Source organism: Oncorhynchus mykiss, chromosome 24 (genome assembly GCF_013265735.2).
Source record: "Oncorhynchus mykiss isolate Arlee chromosome 24, USDA_OmykA_1.1, whole genome shotgun sequence".
NCBI classification, from domain to species: Eukaryota; Metazoa; Chordata; class Actinopteri; order Salmoniformes; family Salmonidae; genus Oncorhynchus; species Oncorhynchus mykiss.
Window position 1 is genome coordinate 14,720,892 of NC_048588.1, and position 14,179 is coordinate 14,735,070.

The 14,179-nt window shown below is 44.2% G+C and overlaps 2 protein-coding genes across 2 annotated transcripts; one reads left to right on the forward strand and one right to left on the reverse strand.

Annotated features, from left to right (window-relative positions):
* The first annotated feature begins 570 nt into the window (after window positions 1–570).
* On the forward strand, window positions 571–8,232 carry LOC110503347 (aquaporin-11-like). The gene is made up of 4 exons (XM_036961382.1): window positions 571–1,181; window positions 2,641–2,951; window positions 3,044–3,160; window positions 3,309–8,232. The coding sequence occupies exons 1-4, from the start codon at window positions 859–861 to the stop codon at window positions 3,395–3,397; spliced, it is 840 nt and encodes a 279-aa protein (XP_036817277.1). The 5' UTR covers window positions 571–858; the 3' UTR covers window positions 3,398–8,232.
* LOC110503827 (methylosome subunit pICln) lies at window positions 8,072–13,747 on the reverse strand. The gene is made up of 8 exons (XM_036961384.1): window positions 13,095–13,747; window positions 12,078–12,214; window positions 11,900–11,995; window positions 11,512–11,622; window positions 11,372–11,377; window positions 11,091–11,264; window positions 8,448–8,514; window positions 8,072–8,284 (listed from the first exon to the last, which is right to left on the reverse strand). Coding segments are annotated over exons 1-8 (711 nt in total). The 5' UTR covers window positions 13,214–13,747; the 3' UTR covers window positions 8,072–8,283.
* Between the last annotated feature and the right edge of the window lie 432 nt (window positions 13,748–14,179).

Consider the following 14,179-nt stretch of genomic DNA (forward strand, 5'->3'; position numbering starts at 1 on the left):
TGGTCTGTCTGGCTGTTTGTTTCACTGGGAGGTGAGGTGGGTCTCACCATGAGTTTCCCGATTACTTTTCGGGGCTGCATCTCAACAGTATATGTGTATCGCTTCCTATCCTTGTGTTCTCTCCTTGTGTCCTTCTCTCCTTGTGCCCACTTTATTCATCTGTAGGCTACAGACTTGACAGGTGCAAAGGTCAATCACTGGCTGGATTTTACATTAGCCTTATTTAGATTTATCAGCATCATTTATCATCAGACTAATCACTGAATCTTCTGAAGGAGAGGATATAAGGAAAGGATGAGAGAAAACGTGTGTGTAATTGAGTGAGGGTGATGGGCATAGACATAGGCCTGTCTCAAAAAGCATTCTATTCTCTTTGTAGTGCACTACTTTTAACCAGGGCCCATAGGGCTCTGGTCAAAATAAGTGCACTATATAGGGATCTAGGGAATAGGGGGCCATTTGGGCCATACGATACATGTATATGGTATGACATCATTGAATCTGTATAACTACTGTTCTCTCTGGTGGTGGGTGGGGGGATCACACCACATAGCCTGGCCACGTTATAGCAGCAATGGGCATGGAGGTAGAAGCGCAGTGTAGGGAGAGACATAGAGGAGAGCAGGGAGCCAGAGAGACGAAAGAGGAGGGAGGGAGGTAGTCACTTGCGCACCAAATGAGCTCAAGCTCAGCATCATCTACAGCAGAGCGCATCTCTGATCACACACACGCGCGCGCACACGGTAGCCTGCTGCAGCCGTAAGAAAACAGATCCAGAGGAGCACGCGAGAAGACACATAAAGAGAGAGAGGCGGAGAGACCGAGACTGAGGAGAGAGGCAGATATCTGCAGATAGAGATGTCAGGCGTTGTGGTGTCTCTGTGTCTGCTAGCGGTCTTTGTGCTGCTGTGTGAGCTGAGCAGGAGAATCTTAACCAAGCTACTAGCTCCCAGAGGGCTGTGTCTGTCTGCTGTTTACGCAGTGGAGCTGGTCTCTACGCTGCAGCTGTGTATCTGCAACCTAGAGCTGCGTCTATTGGGGGAGGAGGGCCGTCTGCAGCCTCAGTTCTGTCTCAGCCTCACATATCTGGCATCTGTGGTCCATGGCCTCACCTTCCATGGAGCCCTGGGGAACCCCTGTAGCACGCTGGAATACACCTACCGGGGACGCCTCACTGCCAGGTTCTATTCTATTCTACTGTATTCTATTGTTGTCTCTATCTAATGGATACATTATCTATTCTATAATTGTCTCCATGTAATGGATACATGATCTACTCTAGTGTTGATTCTATGTAATGGACACATTATCTATTATATTGTTGTCTCTATGTAATGGATACATGATCTATTCTATTGTTAATTATATATAATGGATACCTATTTTAGTCTATTCCTTATAATAGAGATTTTTGTATGAAAAATCTATTATATTCTATGTAAAATGTACACTACTGTTCAAAAGTTTGGTGTCACTTAGAAATATCCTTGTTTTTGAAAGAAAAGCAATATTTTTGTCCATTAAAATAACATCAAATTGATCAGAAATACAGTGTAGACATTGTCTAGGCCCATTATCAGCAACCATCACTCCTGTGTTCCAATGGCACATTGTGTTAGCTATTCCAAGTTTAGCATTTTAAAAGGCTAATTGATCATTAGAAAACCCTTTTGCAATTACGTTAGCACAGCTGAAAACTGTTGTCCTGATTAAAGAAGCAATATAACTGGCCTTCTTTAGACTAGTTGAGTATCTGGAGAATCAGCATTTGTGGGTTCGATTACAGGCTCAAAATGGCCAGAAACAAAGGACTTTCTTCTGAAACTCGTCAGTCTATTCTTGTTCTGAGAAATGAAGGCTATTCCAGGCGAGAAATTGCCAAGAAACTGAAGATCTCGTACAACGCTGTGTACTACTCCCTTCACAGAACAGCGCAAACTGTCTCAAACCAGAATAGAAAGAGGAGTTGGAGGCCCCGGTGCACAACTGAGCAAGGAGACAAGTACATTAGAGTGTCTAGTTTGAGAAACAGACGCCTCACAAGTCCTCAACTGGCAGCTTCATTAAATAGTACCAGCAAAACACCAGTCTCAACGTCAACAGTGAAGAGGCGACTCCGGGATGCTGGCCTTCTAATGGATACTATTGTTGATTATATGTAATGGATACATTATATATTATATTGTTGATTATATGTAATGGATACCTATTTTAGTATATTCTTTATAATAGATAGAATATAATAGAAATGTAAAAGTAAAATGTACACTACCGTTCACAAGTTTGGTGTTACTTAAAAATGTCCTTGTTTTTGAAAGAAAATAAAATAAATTGTCCATTAAAATAACATCTAATTTGATCAGAAATACAGTGTAAACATTGTTAATGTTGTAGATGACTATTGTAGCTGGAAACAGCAGATTTTTAATGGAATATCTAAATAGGAAACAGAGGCCCATTATCAGCAACCATCACTCCTGTGTTCCAATGGCACGTTGTGTTAGCTGAACGGTAGTGTATATTTTGTTAAATTCTATGGGTACATATTCTATTCTATGCATAATTACATTCTATTGCCGTCTTTCTATAATGGATATGTATTATATGGATACATATTCTATTCTACTCTATTGTATTCAGGAGCGGTGTGCTGAGGATGGTGTGCCAGTTCATGGCAGCAAGCGTGGCTCGCACCATGCTACAGGGGCTGTGGGCCCTCGGTCTCTCTGACCTGCACCTGAGACACACACTCCAGGGCTTCCAATGCATTAGCCCCATCCACACAGACACACACACCAGCCTGGTGCTCCCCGGCCCTCTGGTCACCGCTGCAGCTGTGGAGCTGGCAGGGGCCTTTGCCATGCAAACCGCCTTCACACACACACACACTATGGACCAGAGGTACCGGGTACATGCCATAGCAGCACTCACCGCTACCTTGACCTATGCAGGTGGGTTACGGTGTTTAACCCTGTGTGTGTGTTATTGTTGCAGGTGTCAGTGATAGGAGCAGTGTTTAAGCCTTTGTGTGTTTGTGTTGCAGGTGGCAAGATGACGGGGGCTGTGTTTAACCCTGCGTTGGCCCTCTCCACCCAGTTCTCCTGCAGTGGGCACTCCTTTCTGGATTACTGCCTGGTTTACTGGCTGGCTCCTCTATTAGGTACGCACACACACACACACACACACAGGTGAACTATGGGGTCCACTTCCTTTTCTGTTTTTCTGACTTTACTCCCACTCTCTTCTTCCCTCCTCTTTTCTAACTCCCCCCCCCCCTCCCCCCCCCCCACCCCACCCCCACCCTGCAGGTATGATGTGTTCGGTCCTGTTGTTTGATCAGATGTTGTCTGGTAGAGCTGCTCCCTACCGCCCCCTTCTGGCTAACAAGAGGAAATGACCCTGGGTCATTTTCATTAGTGCACATGTAGCAAAACCGTTTTGTAACAGAATACATTTAACTACAAAAACAAGTTTTGTATTAGTCAAGTTCAGGTAGTTCCTCCCCTTTTCGGTTAGTTTTCTTCTGTTTGGTGTCTACGGCCCTGGACCCACCATCAATCCCTACGAACCGAAGAACCCTGATGCATAGTGACCTCTTTAAAACTAAGCACATTCAAACAAAAAAAAAGACTATATATTGAGATGTTTTATAATCTAGTATGATTTGTGCAGTGGTGGCTGGTGGCATTTAAAAATTGGTCTGGAACGTAATGGTACCATTTCATTTACTCTAATCCATACATTTTTATGAGCTGTCTTCCTCTGGATTGATGTAAAAAATAATAATAGATTTCTGTAGTTAGTAGTGTTAGTAGCATATTTAAAACTATTTGAGATAGTATTTTATGTACAGTTCTTCAATAGATATGCCTATGGCCAACTTGAGGAGTATTGTCAACCTTTCCAAGTCACCCCGCTCCTCCGCAGTCCACACACTCCACTGGCTTCCAGTCAAAGCTCACATCTATTACAAGACCATGGTACTTGCCTACGGAATAGCAGGAGGAACTGCCCCTCCAATCTACCTTCAGGCTATGCACAAACCCTACACCCCAACCCGAGCACTCTGTTCTGCCACCTCTGGTCTCTTGACCTTCCTCCACCCCTATGGGAGGGAAGCTCCCCTCAGCCCAGTCCAAGCTCTCCTCTGTCCTGGCACCCCAATGGTGGAACCAGCTAGAACAGCAGAGTCCCTGCCCATCTCCAAAAACATCTGAAAACCTACCTCTTCAAAGAGTATCTTAAAAAAGTCCACAGTATCCATCTCTTCGCCCCCCCCACCACACACACACACACACACACACACACACACACACACACACACACACACACACACACACACACACACACACACACACACACACACACACACACACACACACACACACACACACACACAAAAGCCTTTTGTGAACTAACACTCGCACTTTACTTTTCTCCCCTTAGTAGCTGTGACTTGGCTGAAAGCTACTTTGAGGAAAAACATCCTTGCTATTACTGTGATATGTGGTTGTCTCACCTAGCCATCTTAAAATGAATGCACTATAAGTCACTCTGGATAAGTGTCTGCTAAATGACAAAAATGTAATTTAAATATACGCAAACTGGGTCAGACCTAGGTGAATGATAAAAAAAGGTGCTCCGACAATAGTTTTGATGATTTAAGTTGGTGAAATGAACAGTTAAAATGGTCAGAGATGAGTTGCTTTTCCAATCCTTAAGCTGTGAGTGAGTGTAGCTCCGGTGGCCTGCTACACCAGACACAGAACTTTTGCAGATCAAGAGTTGCTCCTATTTATTTAAATTAAACATGGACGTAAACGCTCTGTGAGAGGCTTGCGCTGCTCAGCGTAAAATTACGCTCTGGCTCAATTTTTATGATTGACACAGCTTGCTCCCAAGGCCAATAGTTTTAATTGGTTCTCGCTCTGCTCGCGCTGCCTAATAGCTTGAGCATAGCAAATAAGAAACCTTGGTTTCTGTGGCCACGGGTGGTCTAGTGCAGTGGTCCCAAACTTTTCACAACAATTACAACAATATCTATGGGCTAAAAAAATCTACATTAAAAAAAAGGAACTGATGCAGAGGTGCCGCCAGGGATTTTGGGCCCCATGAAAAGATATCACATTGGGCCACACCACCACAGGCCACACCAACCCTGCGCAATTGCTGTAACCACACACCTCCAGAACCCAATCGACCCATTCAAAGCTTTAAATAACTCTAGCTTTGCAGGCTTACAACTCTCTTGTAGTCCAATATTTACTGACAGTGAGCTGTGAAAATATAAGACTGTGCAGATATGCATGCAACATTCTGCATACAGTGGAATTCACTATTTGATGCAAGACTGATACCCTCTATAAGAAGTGCTGAAGGCCATCATCTTTTACAGTCAAAATGTAATTTTAATGGTACAATTCTTGAATGGAGAATTCTCTTAACATTAATGAATAACTTAAAATAAATATAACTTAAATATACATTAATCTCTTCAATTAAAATGAATTAACATGATCATCTATAGAATGATATAACAAACAAAATAATAAAATCAGAAGCATATTTTTGAACTGTTTTCAGTCTGTTCTCAGCCTGTGGGCATCATGTGTGTAGTGATCCAATATCCATAGCCATGCCATTTAAGAGTTATCACTGGGCCTTGCTCAGCGTTACTCACCAAGAGCCCAGCGCCGAGCCTTTTTGCTGGCAAAGTCACTGATCAAGTCTCTGATATCCAGCTTTCTAGCTAATTGACTTTCAATGGACAGAGTGGCAAGACTGCAAAGCCTGTCCTGGGACATAGTGGACCTCAAATAGTTTTTAGCTTACTGAAAGCTCTCTCGCCACCAGCAATAGTAATAGGCAGTGTGCAAAATATGTGTAAAGCAATGCACACTTCTCCAAAAATGCTTTGCAGCTGCATCTTACAAATTGCATTCGGGAGACCAAGAGGAGACAAGTTAGAGGGGAAAGTGGCAGCATATACAGTGTTCAGGTGTCTTACTTCATGTTGAAACTCAGGTGTAAGATCTCTGGAATACTTCATGATCAGTGGTTGGCACACAGAAGGGACTTTATCCTCACGAATCTGTCCAACTTTCAGAACAGCAGAAAATGATTCTACAATTTTTGCAGTGGTGTGGAACCAAGTGTCCAAGTCACTTATGTTGTCCATAGCAGTAAAAAACAGTGTTCCAAAACTGCTGCACTGTCCTGAGCCGTCTCCTCTTGAGAGGTCTCATCATGGAATCTCCTCTGGCGGCTGTGTTCCTTGCTCAATTGAGGTGCAACATCCATTTGCGTAGCAATCAGTGTTGCCTCAGACAGGAGAGACTCCCATTCATCTCTAAGAGCCCGCATCTCTTCCTTTAAGGCTCTGATATTGGCTGCCTCTGTGTCAAGTGAGATGTTTCCTGACTGGAGAATCACATTCCTGTCCTCAATGAATTGCAGTACCTGCAATTATGCTAACTGACATGTCATTGAACACAATGCTGCTCACCTCCTTCAGTTGGGAGTAGGGCTGGTTCAGGGGTATGGGGATGAGGAGACAGGGCTGGTTCAGGGGTATGGGGATGGGGTGACAGGGCTACTGAGCCTGAAGCTGCATCTGTTGGGCCTGGCACCAGGCAGGGGCAGGGAGAACTGATTTAGTATGAATAGCTTGCTAAAAGTTTGCCTGCATTGATTAAATCTCGACTGAAAGAGTCTCGAAATGTAAACAACAGAATTTTATGTGAGGATATTAACTCACTAATGTTAGGGGATCAAAAGTAGCCTATTTCACTACGGACTACGCTACCAGGTTAATTTCCACCACTCACAGACTACACCCACCTTCCTTTGTGAACAATTGGGTGACATACTGTCACCCTTCCTTTTCTCTCTCCAGTCTTTTTCGTTTATGGAAACCAGATTTTTCTTTAGGAAGCTGAGACATGATGCTCCACTGGCACTCCTCACTCGCAATTCACTGCTAGCAAGTACCGTTCGCGCCTGGTTTGGGGGTAGAGGCTCTATGGATTTGTACTTTTTTGCCAAAAACAAGAAAAGAAACCGTTAGTTTTATTAGTACATTGTAAATAAAAAATATATGAATGATGATAGGTTAATAATTTAATGTTGAAAAAAAATGTACCTAATGTTATAATACTTGTTTAGGGCCCCTGTCATTCACAGGCCCATAGAATCGTCCTAACGTTTCCCACACATATGCAGCCCCTGAACTGATACACTACCCATTTTTGAAATTGCTCCTTGTGCATTCTATTATACATTTCAAGTTTAAAGCCAGACTGAGACCCTCGCCCCACAGTTCACAGCTCATTTACAGCTTTCGATTCCGTCCCAAAGCAATTTCAGCACACTCTCCTATCTATAATGAACAAAAACAAACACAACATGCAACAATTTAAAATAATTTGCTGAGTTACAGTTCATATAAGGAAATCAGTCAATTCAAATGCATTTATTAGGCCCTAATCTATGAATTTCACAACTGGGCAAGGGCGCAGCCATAGGTGGAATTGGGAGAGCATAGCCCCCCCCCCCCCCCAGACAATCCCACAGGTGAAGGTCTTGGGCTGGTGTGGTTACATGTGGTCTGCGGTTGTGAGGCTGGTTGGACATACTGCCAAATTGATAGAGAAATGAACACAAAATCACTGGTGGACGTTCCTGCAGTCAGCACTCAAATCGCATACTCCCTCAGCTTTAGACATCTGCAGCATGGAGTTGTGTGACAAAACATCACATTTTAGAGTGGCCTTTGTCCCCATCACAACGTGCATCTGTGTAATGATCATGCTGTTTAATCAGCTTCTTGATATGCCACACCTGTCAGGTAGATGGGTTATCTTGACAAAGGGATGTTAACAAATGTGTGCATATGGAACATTTCTGGGATCTTTTATTTCAGCTCCTGAAACATGGACCAACACTTTGCATGTTGCGTTTATATTTTTGTTCAGCATAATAAAACAGACTTCAATATTAAAACATTTGCTGACACCTCAGCGTAGCTCCTATGTTACTCCTCTGGAATGTGCACATAACACAAACACACTTATTCATACAAAAACGATTTATTTATTGAAGAGATTTCATACAAAGACAACACTGCTCCCTGTTGGGGAAAACTCAGTACAACTGGTCTTCAGGTACAAAACACGAGAGGAATATATATTTCTGTGGAAAATGATGCCTTGGGGACAGGAAGTGGAGAGGTTGTATTCTCCTATCCCACAATGTACCACAAGTGCTTTGACTGGCTGAGATCCATCTGAGAGAAGAAGAGGGAGCAAAAAAGACAGTGAGAGACTTAGCTACAGTATGGTAAAGCAGGTCCATAAAGTTGACAGCAGGATGTGGATTTAAAGGTGATCACATAAAACATCACACTAACATACTGATAATTATAACGTAGTATTATGATATGTTTTTACTAGTGGTCTATGTCTGCATCTTCAAACTGTCCAGCCACCGTTGACCCTGCATCCACCTCCACCCCATCTGCAAAGACAGACATAGAAATACAATGACTAGAACAGCCAATATACTGATTATCATGAAACACATGCAGCTTTCTTCATGCTCATGTGTTCATAACGGGTGTGGGCTATGCTCTGAACTATATACCCGCTAGTCAGAGTGAGAAAAAGAAAGTGAAAGTGTTTTTTTTTCCTTTCAAGATAGAGATAGGGGCTCTGAATGCCTTGGAAGACAAAGTACATGTGACAAAGTCACACAGGAAAAAAACATTAATACTGGAAATTCCAGCAGTGTGTGTCAAACAAACCTGGCCAGATTGATTTACTATACTGAGTTATATTTACTTACTACGTTAAGTTACAGCGCATTCATAAAGTATTCAGACCCCTTGACTTTTTCTACATTTTGTTACGTTACAGCTTTAGCGCCAGAGGATATGGTTGCCGTTTTACGGGCTCCTAACCAATTGTGCTATTTTGAATGTTTTTTGCATTGTTTGTAACTTATTTTGTACATATGTTTATGCCACCTCTTATGACTGAAAATAGCTTCTGGATATCAGAACAGCGATTACGCACCTTGAACTGGACAAAGATTTTTTCTTTAATGAGTCGGACGCGAAGAATTTACTCCAGATACCCGACCAGGCTCAAAGAAGAGAAGACGCCAGTACAGGGTACACAGGTCCATGTCTCTTGTGATAATTCGTCGGCGAGTGGGTAACCCGCCTCTACCATCCGTCCCGACGTCCACAGGTGGGGGTTGTGCTTACAGCCCAACACCGTGCAGGACATTTGGCATTTGCCAGAGAACACCAAGATTGGCAAATTCGCCACTGGCGCCCTGTGCTCTTCACAGATGAAAGCAGGTTCACACCGAGCACGTGACAGTCTGGAGACGCCGTGGAGAACGTTCTGCTGCCTGCAACATCCTCCAGCATGACCGGTTTGGCGGTGGGTCAGTCATGGTGTGGGGTGGCATTTCTTTGGGGGGCCGCACAGCCCTCCATGTGCTCGCCAGAGGTAGCCTGACTGCCATTAGGTACCGAGATGAGATCCTCAGACCCCTTGTGAGACCATATGCTGCTGCGGTTGGCCCTGGGTTCCTCCTAATGCAAGACAATACTAGACCTCATGTGGCTGGAGTGTGTCAGCAGTTCCTGCAAGAGGAAGGCATTGATGCTATGGACTGGCCCGCCGTTCCCCAGACCTGAATCCAATTGAGCACATCTGGGACATCATGTCTCCCTCCATCCACCAACGCCACGTTGCACCACAGACTGTCCAGGAGTTGGCGGATGCTTTAAACCAGGTCTGGGAGGAGATCCTTCAGGAGACCATCCGCCACCTCATCAGGAGCATGCCCAGGTGTTGTAGGGAGGTCATAAAGGCACGTGGAGGCCACATACACTACTGAGCCTCATTTTGACTTGTTTTAAGGACATTACATCAAAGTTGGATCAGCCTGTAGTGTGGTTTTCCACTTTAATTTTGAGTGTGACTCCAAATCCAGACCTCCATGGGTTGATACATTTGATTTCCATTGGTAATTTTTGTGTGGTTTTGTTGTCAGCACATTCAACTATGTAAAGAAAAAAGTTTTTAATAAGAATATTTCATTAATTCAGATCTAGGATGTGTTATTTTAGTGTTCCCTTTATTTTTTTGAGCAGTGAGCTCAGATGGCTCTTAGAGAAACGTGGGAACAGGTACCATGTCAACAACAAGGAGAAAGAGCTACCACAGAAAATCTAAAAGTAGGTACCAAATAGGGAAGAGATGGAGGGAGAGAGATGGTACAAGAGAGAAAAGATAGAAGTGTAAGAAGAGTGTGTGACAGAGGGAAGAGATTCTAGCAGATGTATCCTTCTCAGAGAAACACAGCTACAGAAATTGAGTGTTTTCACTCTTTTGTAGTGATAAGTCAGCGACAGGCTCGAGTTGGAGAACCATCCGGTGCTCCAGAGAAGGACTAACTGTACTGGCTTATTAGTTGCCAGTATCAGGCTGACTTCAATGCTCTTATTTTAACTTCTGGAAGGCTCCATGGCTAAGCTCCCTCATCTGACAGAGATGCTTGTTCCATTCAAGCCAGTCAGGATATTCTAAGACCAAGTAGCTAGCCTGGTAATATTTTTGTAATGTTTTTGCATGCATCTTTTATTGTATTATGTTATGTTCTCTTTGTTATGTACTTGCTGTTATGTAGTGACTATGTAGAGCAGGATCATTGTCACTCTGTCCTCAAGTGCCATCCAGGCTGTATCACAACTGGCTGTGATTGGGAGTTCCATAGGGTGGCGCTCAATTGGCCCAGCGTCATCCGGGTTTGGCCGGTGTAGGCCGTCATTGTAAATAAGAATTTGTTCTTAACGGACTTGCCCAGTTAAATAAATCTCGTGGTTATTACAATACACACCACATCTAACAAGCAGAGCTGAGAAAGTCAGTTTCAAGAACCTCCGCTGTGTATTATTTACATCCCGTTCATGAAACTTTGCCTGTGGGGTTATACTATTTCAGTGTGTGTGTGACCTACCCTTGTATCCTGTGTTTGACTATGTGTGTGAGCTATTCTTGTACGCGTATGTGACCCACCGTCAAACTCTCCATTGGTCTCATCAGTGCGGACCCCAGCCATGTGAAAGGTGTTTGCGACAGACTGAGCTAACATGCCCTCCAGTCTCTGTAGAGTGGCCTGGCCTTCAGCCCTCAGCCCCGACACACCCTCCTCATATGTACAGAATGACGGGATATCACCCTGACCATGCTCTGGGGGACAGAGAGAGAATACCACCAGTGAGTGTGTGTGTACCTGTGTGTGTGTGTAGTAGTAGTAGCAGCTGGTAGGGTGAGTGCATAGTTGTTAGGCTTCTTACCTGCCTCTTTTCCGTTGAAGGGAGAAAGAAGGTGGAGATACAATGTTAATATTATCTTCTTGATTACTCCATCTATGTGAGTTCATGAACTGTATGTTAAAGTGTGTCTGTATGCTTGTATAAATTAGTGAGTTACACACCTGCCTCCTCCACATCGTACTCATCTCCATCAAAATCCCCGTTGGAGTCTTCGTCATCTGGGTCTGGGTGCAGGGCCTGACACTCACACATCGCTGAAAACATAGACTCCACTGGACACACACACACACACACACACACATATTAGGGAAATCCTAGCTGGCATAGCGATTCCAAACTAGAGCTGCATGTCAAAAAACTGGAGAGACAAAAGCTTAAGACATCCCTAATGCATGTGTGTATAGAGATGTTTGAACTTGTTATTGGCTATTGTACAGCACTGGTTACATTATATGTAGAAGATGTTATTATCTGTGACCTGCTTAATAAAGATGCATTGACTTAAATTTAGCCCTGCACAACTAGACATCCCTCTCCCCTCACACTTACATGCTGCCTTGTCGCTAGGGACGAAGCGGATCTCTGTGATCCCCTCACACTCGTCTTCCTCATCCTCCTCATCATGGGCATTCTCCTGCATCTCATCTGGGGAAAACACAGACACACACTTTAGGATCTTCTTACTGCGAGTTTGATATTGACACTGATGGACAGGTGTGTTTCTCACCGTTGAGTTTTGCATTGACCATGACGTATAGATGTTCCTGTGGGTAGGCGCTGAGGTCTCGTGAGATGGCGTGAAGGCTGATAGTGGGGTACTCCAGAGAGAAGCCCATCCCTGACCCGTCAAACCACGACAACCGCCTGGAAAACAAAGGAAAGCAACATTCTCACTCAGCGTCAACAAAAAGGAGATGATCGTGGACTTCAGGAAACAGCACCCCCCCCCCCCCCCTATCCACATTTACAGGACCGCAGGGGAGGTGGAAAGCTTCAAGTTCCTCGGCATACACATCACTGACAAACTGAAATGGTCCACCCACACAGATAGTGTGGTGAAGAAAGCACAACAGCACCTCTTCAACCTCAGGAGGCTGAAGAAATTTGGCTTGGCACCTAAAACCCTCAAATTACCTGCCCAGAAGGTGGTGCGGTCTGCCCAACGCATCACCAGTTGCAAACTACCTGCCCTCTAAGATACCTACGGCACCCAATGTCACAGGAAGGCCAAAAAAAAGATTATCAAGGACAACAACCACCCGAGCCACTGCCTGTTCACCCCACTACCTTCCAGAAGGTGAGGTCAGTACAGGTGCATCAAAGCTGGGACCGAGAGACTGAAAAACAGCATCTATCTCAAGGCCATCAGACTGTTAAATTCATCTTGTCCTCCCTCCTTGCCTCCTCAAAACGGAGGAACCTCAGATCTTCCCGGCCAATGTGCTTTGAGAAGGAGACAAGGAGGAAGGATGTGAGGCAAGGAGAAGTGATTAATCAATTAAATATAACTGAGATCCACGTCAAGTCATTGACTAGTTAGCTAACATGATGCAAAATTCAAGTTCAAGGTGCTCAAGTTGAAGTTTATAATAAAATAAATGTTAAGTGTATATTTTCAAAGCAAAAACACTAAGGAAACATGTAAGTCTTGAAACTTCCTGATTTTAGGACTTTAGAAATTAGCTAGCATGCTAACTAACAAATGTCAACTGGCTAACTAGCCACCACACCGAGCGTCACATACGTTTCAGCAACGTAGAGAGTCCCTGTGCCGAGACCCTTCCCGTCCAACACCGCCGTCGTCTCGCCTTGTTCATGCCGGACTCCCTCGGTGGGTGGGGGGACACTCCTTAGCAGAACCATCCTCGGAAACCGATGGAGGACGGCAGAGAAAACTCTCTTTTGGGTCGGTCCACAACACTGCACTTCTGTGACCTGGCTGGCTAACTTCGTTTCCCAAAACTGCCTATTTAACTCTGTCTGAACAGAAACGGATAGCTAGATGTCTGTGCAGCCAAGACAAAAGACGATATAGCTATCGATAGCCTGAAGAGTTAACGAGTCCGAATATTTATTTAGTAGACATTCCCCTGAAACGTTAGTGCCATTAGCTTGCTCGGTAGCATTTACTCGACCCAGCTCCCACTGCTAGCTAGCAGGTAGCCAACGTCACCGTTCTTATTATACCTCAGAGGTAACAACTACGCATCCCCGCCAAGAAAATAAGTTGCGACAAAGTAAATATGGCTTGTAATAAAAAATGTAAGCGCTTATTGGTCTTATTTTTTAGGTTCGGGTTCTTTATTATAGCTCAGAGTAAGGGTTTCAAATATATACATTGTAGAAATAGGCGAGGGTTATGACGCTGTGGAAACTAGTGACGGAGAAAAGAAGGAACAGCGACGGCAAGACAACATTACCGCCAACTACAGGTCGGGGGGTGTACGAGGAAGTGATGATTTTCCTCTTCCTACTAGCCGCGCGAAAAGTTAAAAACAACAACTACTTATGTTGTGGACACCAAAGGTATGTGGACACCTGCTAGTCGAAAATATAATTCCAAAATCATGGGCATTACTATGGAGTTGGTTCCCATTTGCTTATATAACAGCCTCCACTGTTCTGGGGAGGCTTTCTACTAGATGTTGGAACATTGCTGCAGGGACTTGTTTCCTTTCAGCCACAAGAACATTAGTGAGGTTGGACGCTGATGATGGGCAATTAGGTCTGGCTTGCCGTCTCAGTTCCAATTGAGCCCAAAGATGTTCAATGGGGTTGAGGTCAGGGCTCTGTGCAGGCCAGTCAAGTTCTTCCACACTGATCTCCATA

Excerpts from the sequence above, each read along its gene's own strand:
- LOC110503347 (XM_036961382.1), top strand. The coding sequence starts at position 859 with ATGTCAGGCGTTGTGGTGTCTCTGTGTCTGCTAGCGGTCTTTGTGCTG. Across the intron at positions 1,182-2,640 it reads CGGGGACGCCTCACTGCCAG|GAGCGGTGTGCTGAGGATGG; the intron begins GTTCTATTCTAT and ends TATTGTATTCAG. Across the intron at positions 2,952-3,043 it reads CGCTACCTTGACCTATGCAG|GTGGCAAGATGACGGGGGCT; the intron begins GTGGGTTACGGT and ends TTTGTGTTGCAG.
- LOC110503827 (XM_036961384.1), bottom strand. The coding sequence starts at position 13,213 with ATGGTTCTGCTAAGGAGTGTCCCCCCACCCACCGAGGGAGTCCGGCAT. Across the intron at positions 11,996-12,077 it reads GGTCAATGCAAAACTCAACG|ATGAGATGCAGGAGAATGCC; the intron begins GTGAGAAACACA and ends TGTTTTCCCCAG. Across the intron at positions 8,515-11,090 it reads GACCAATGGAGAGTTTGACG|ATGGGGTGGAGGTGGATGCA; the intron begins GTGGGTCACATA and ends CTGTCTTTGCAG.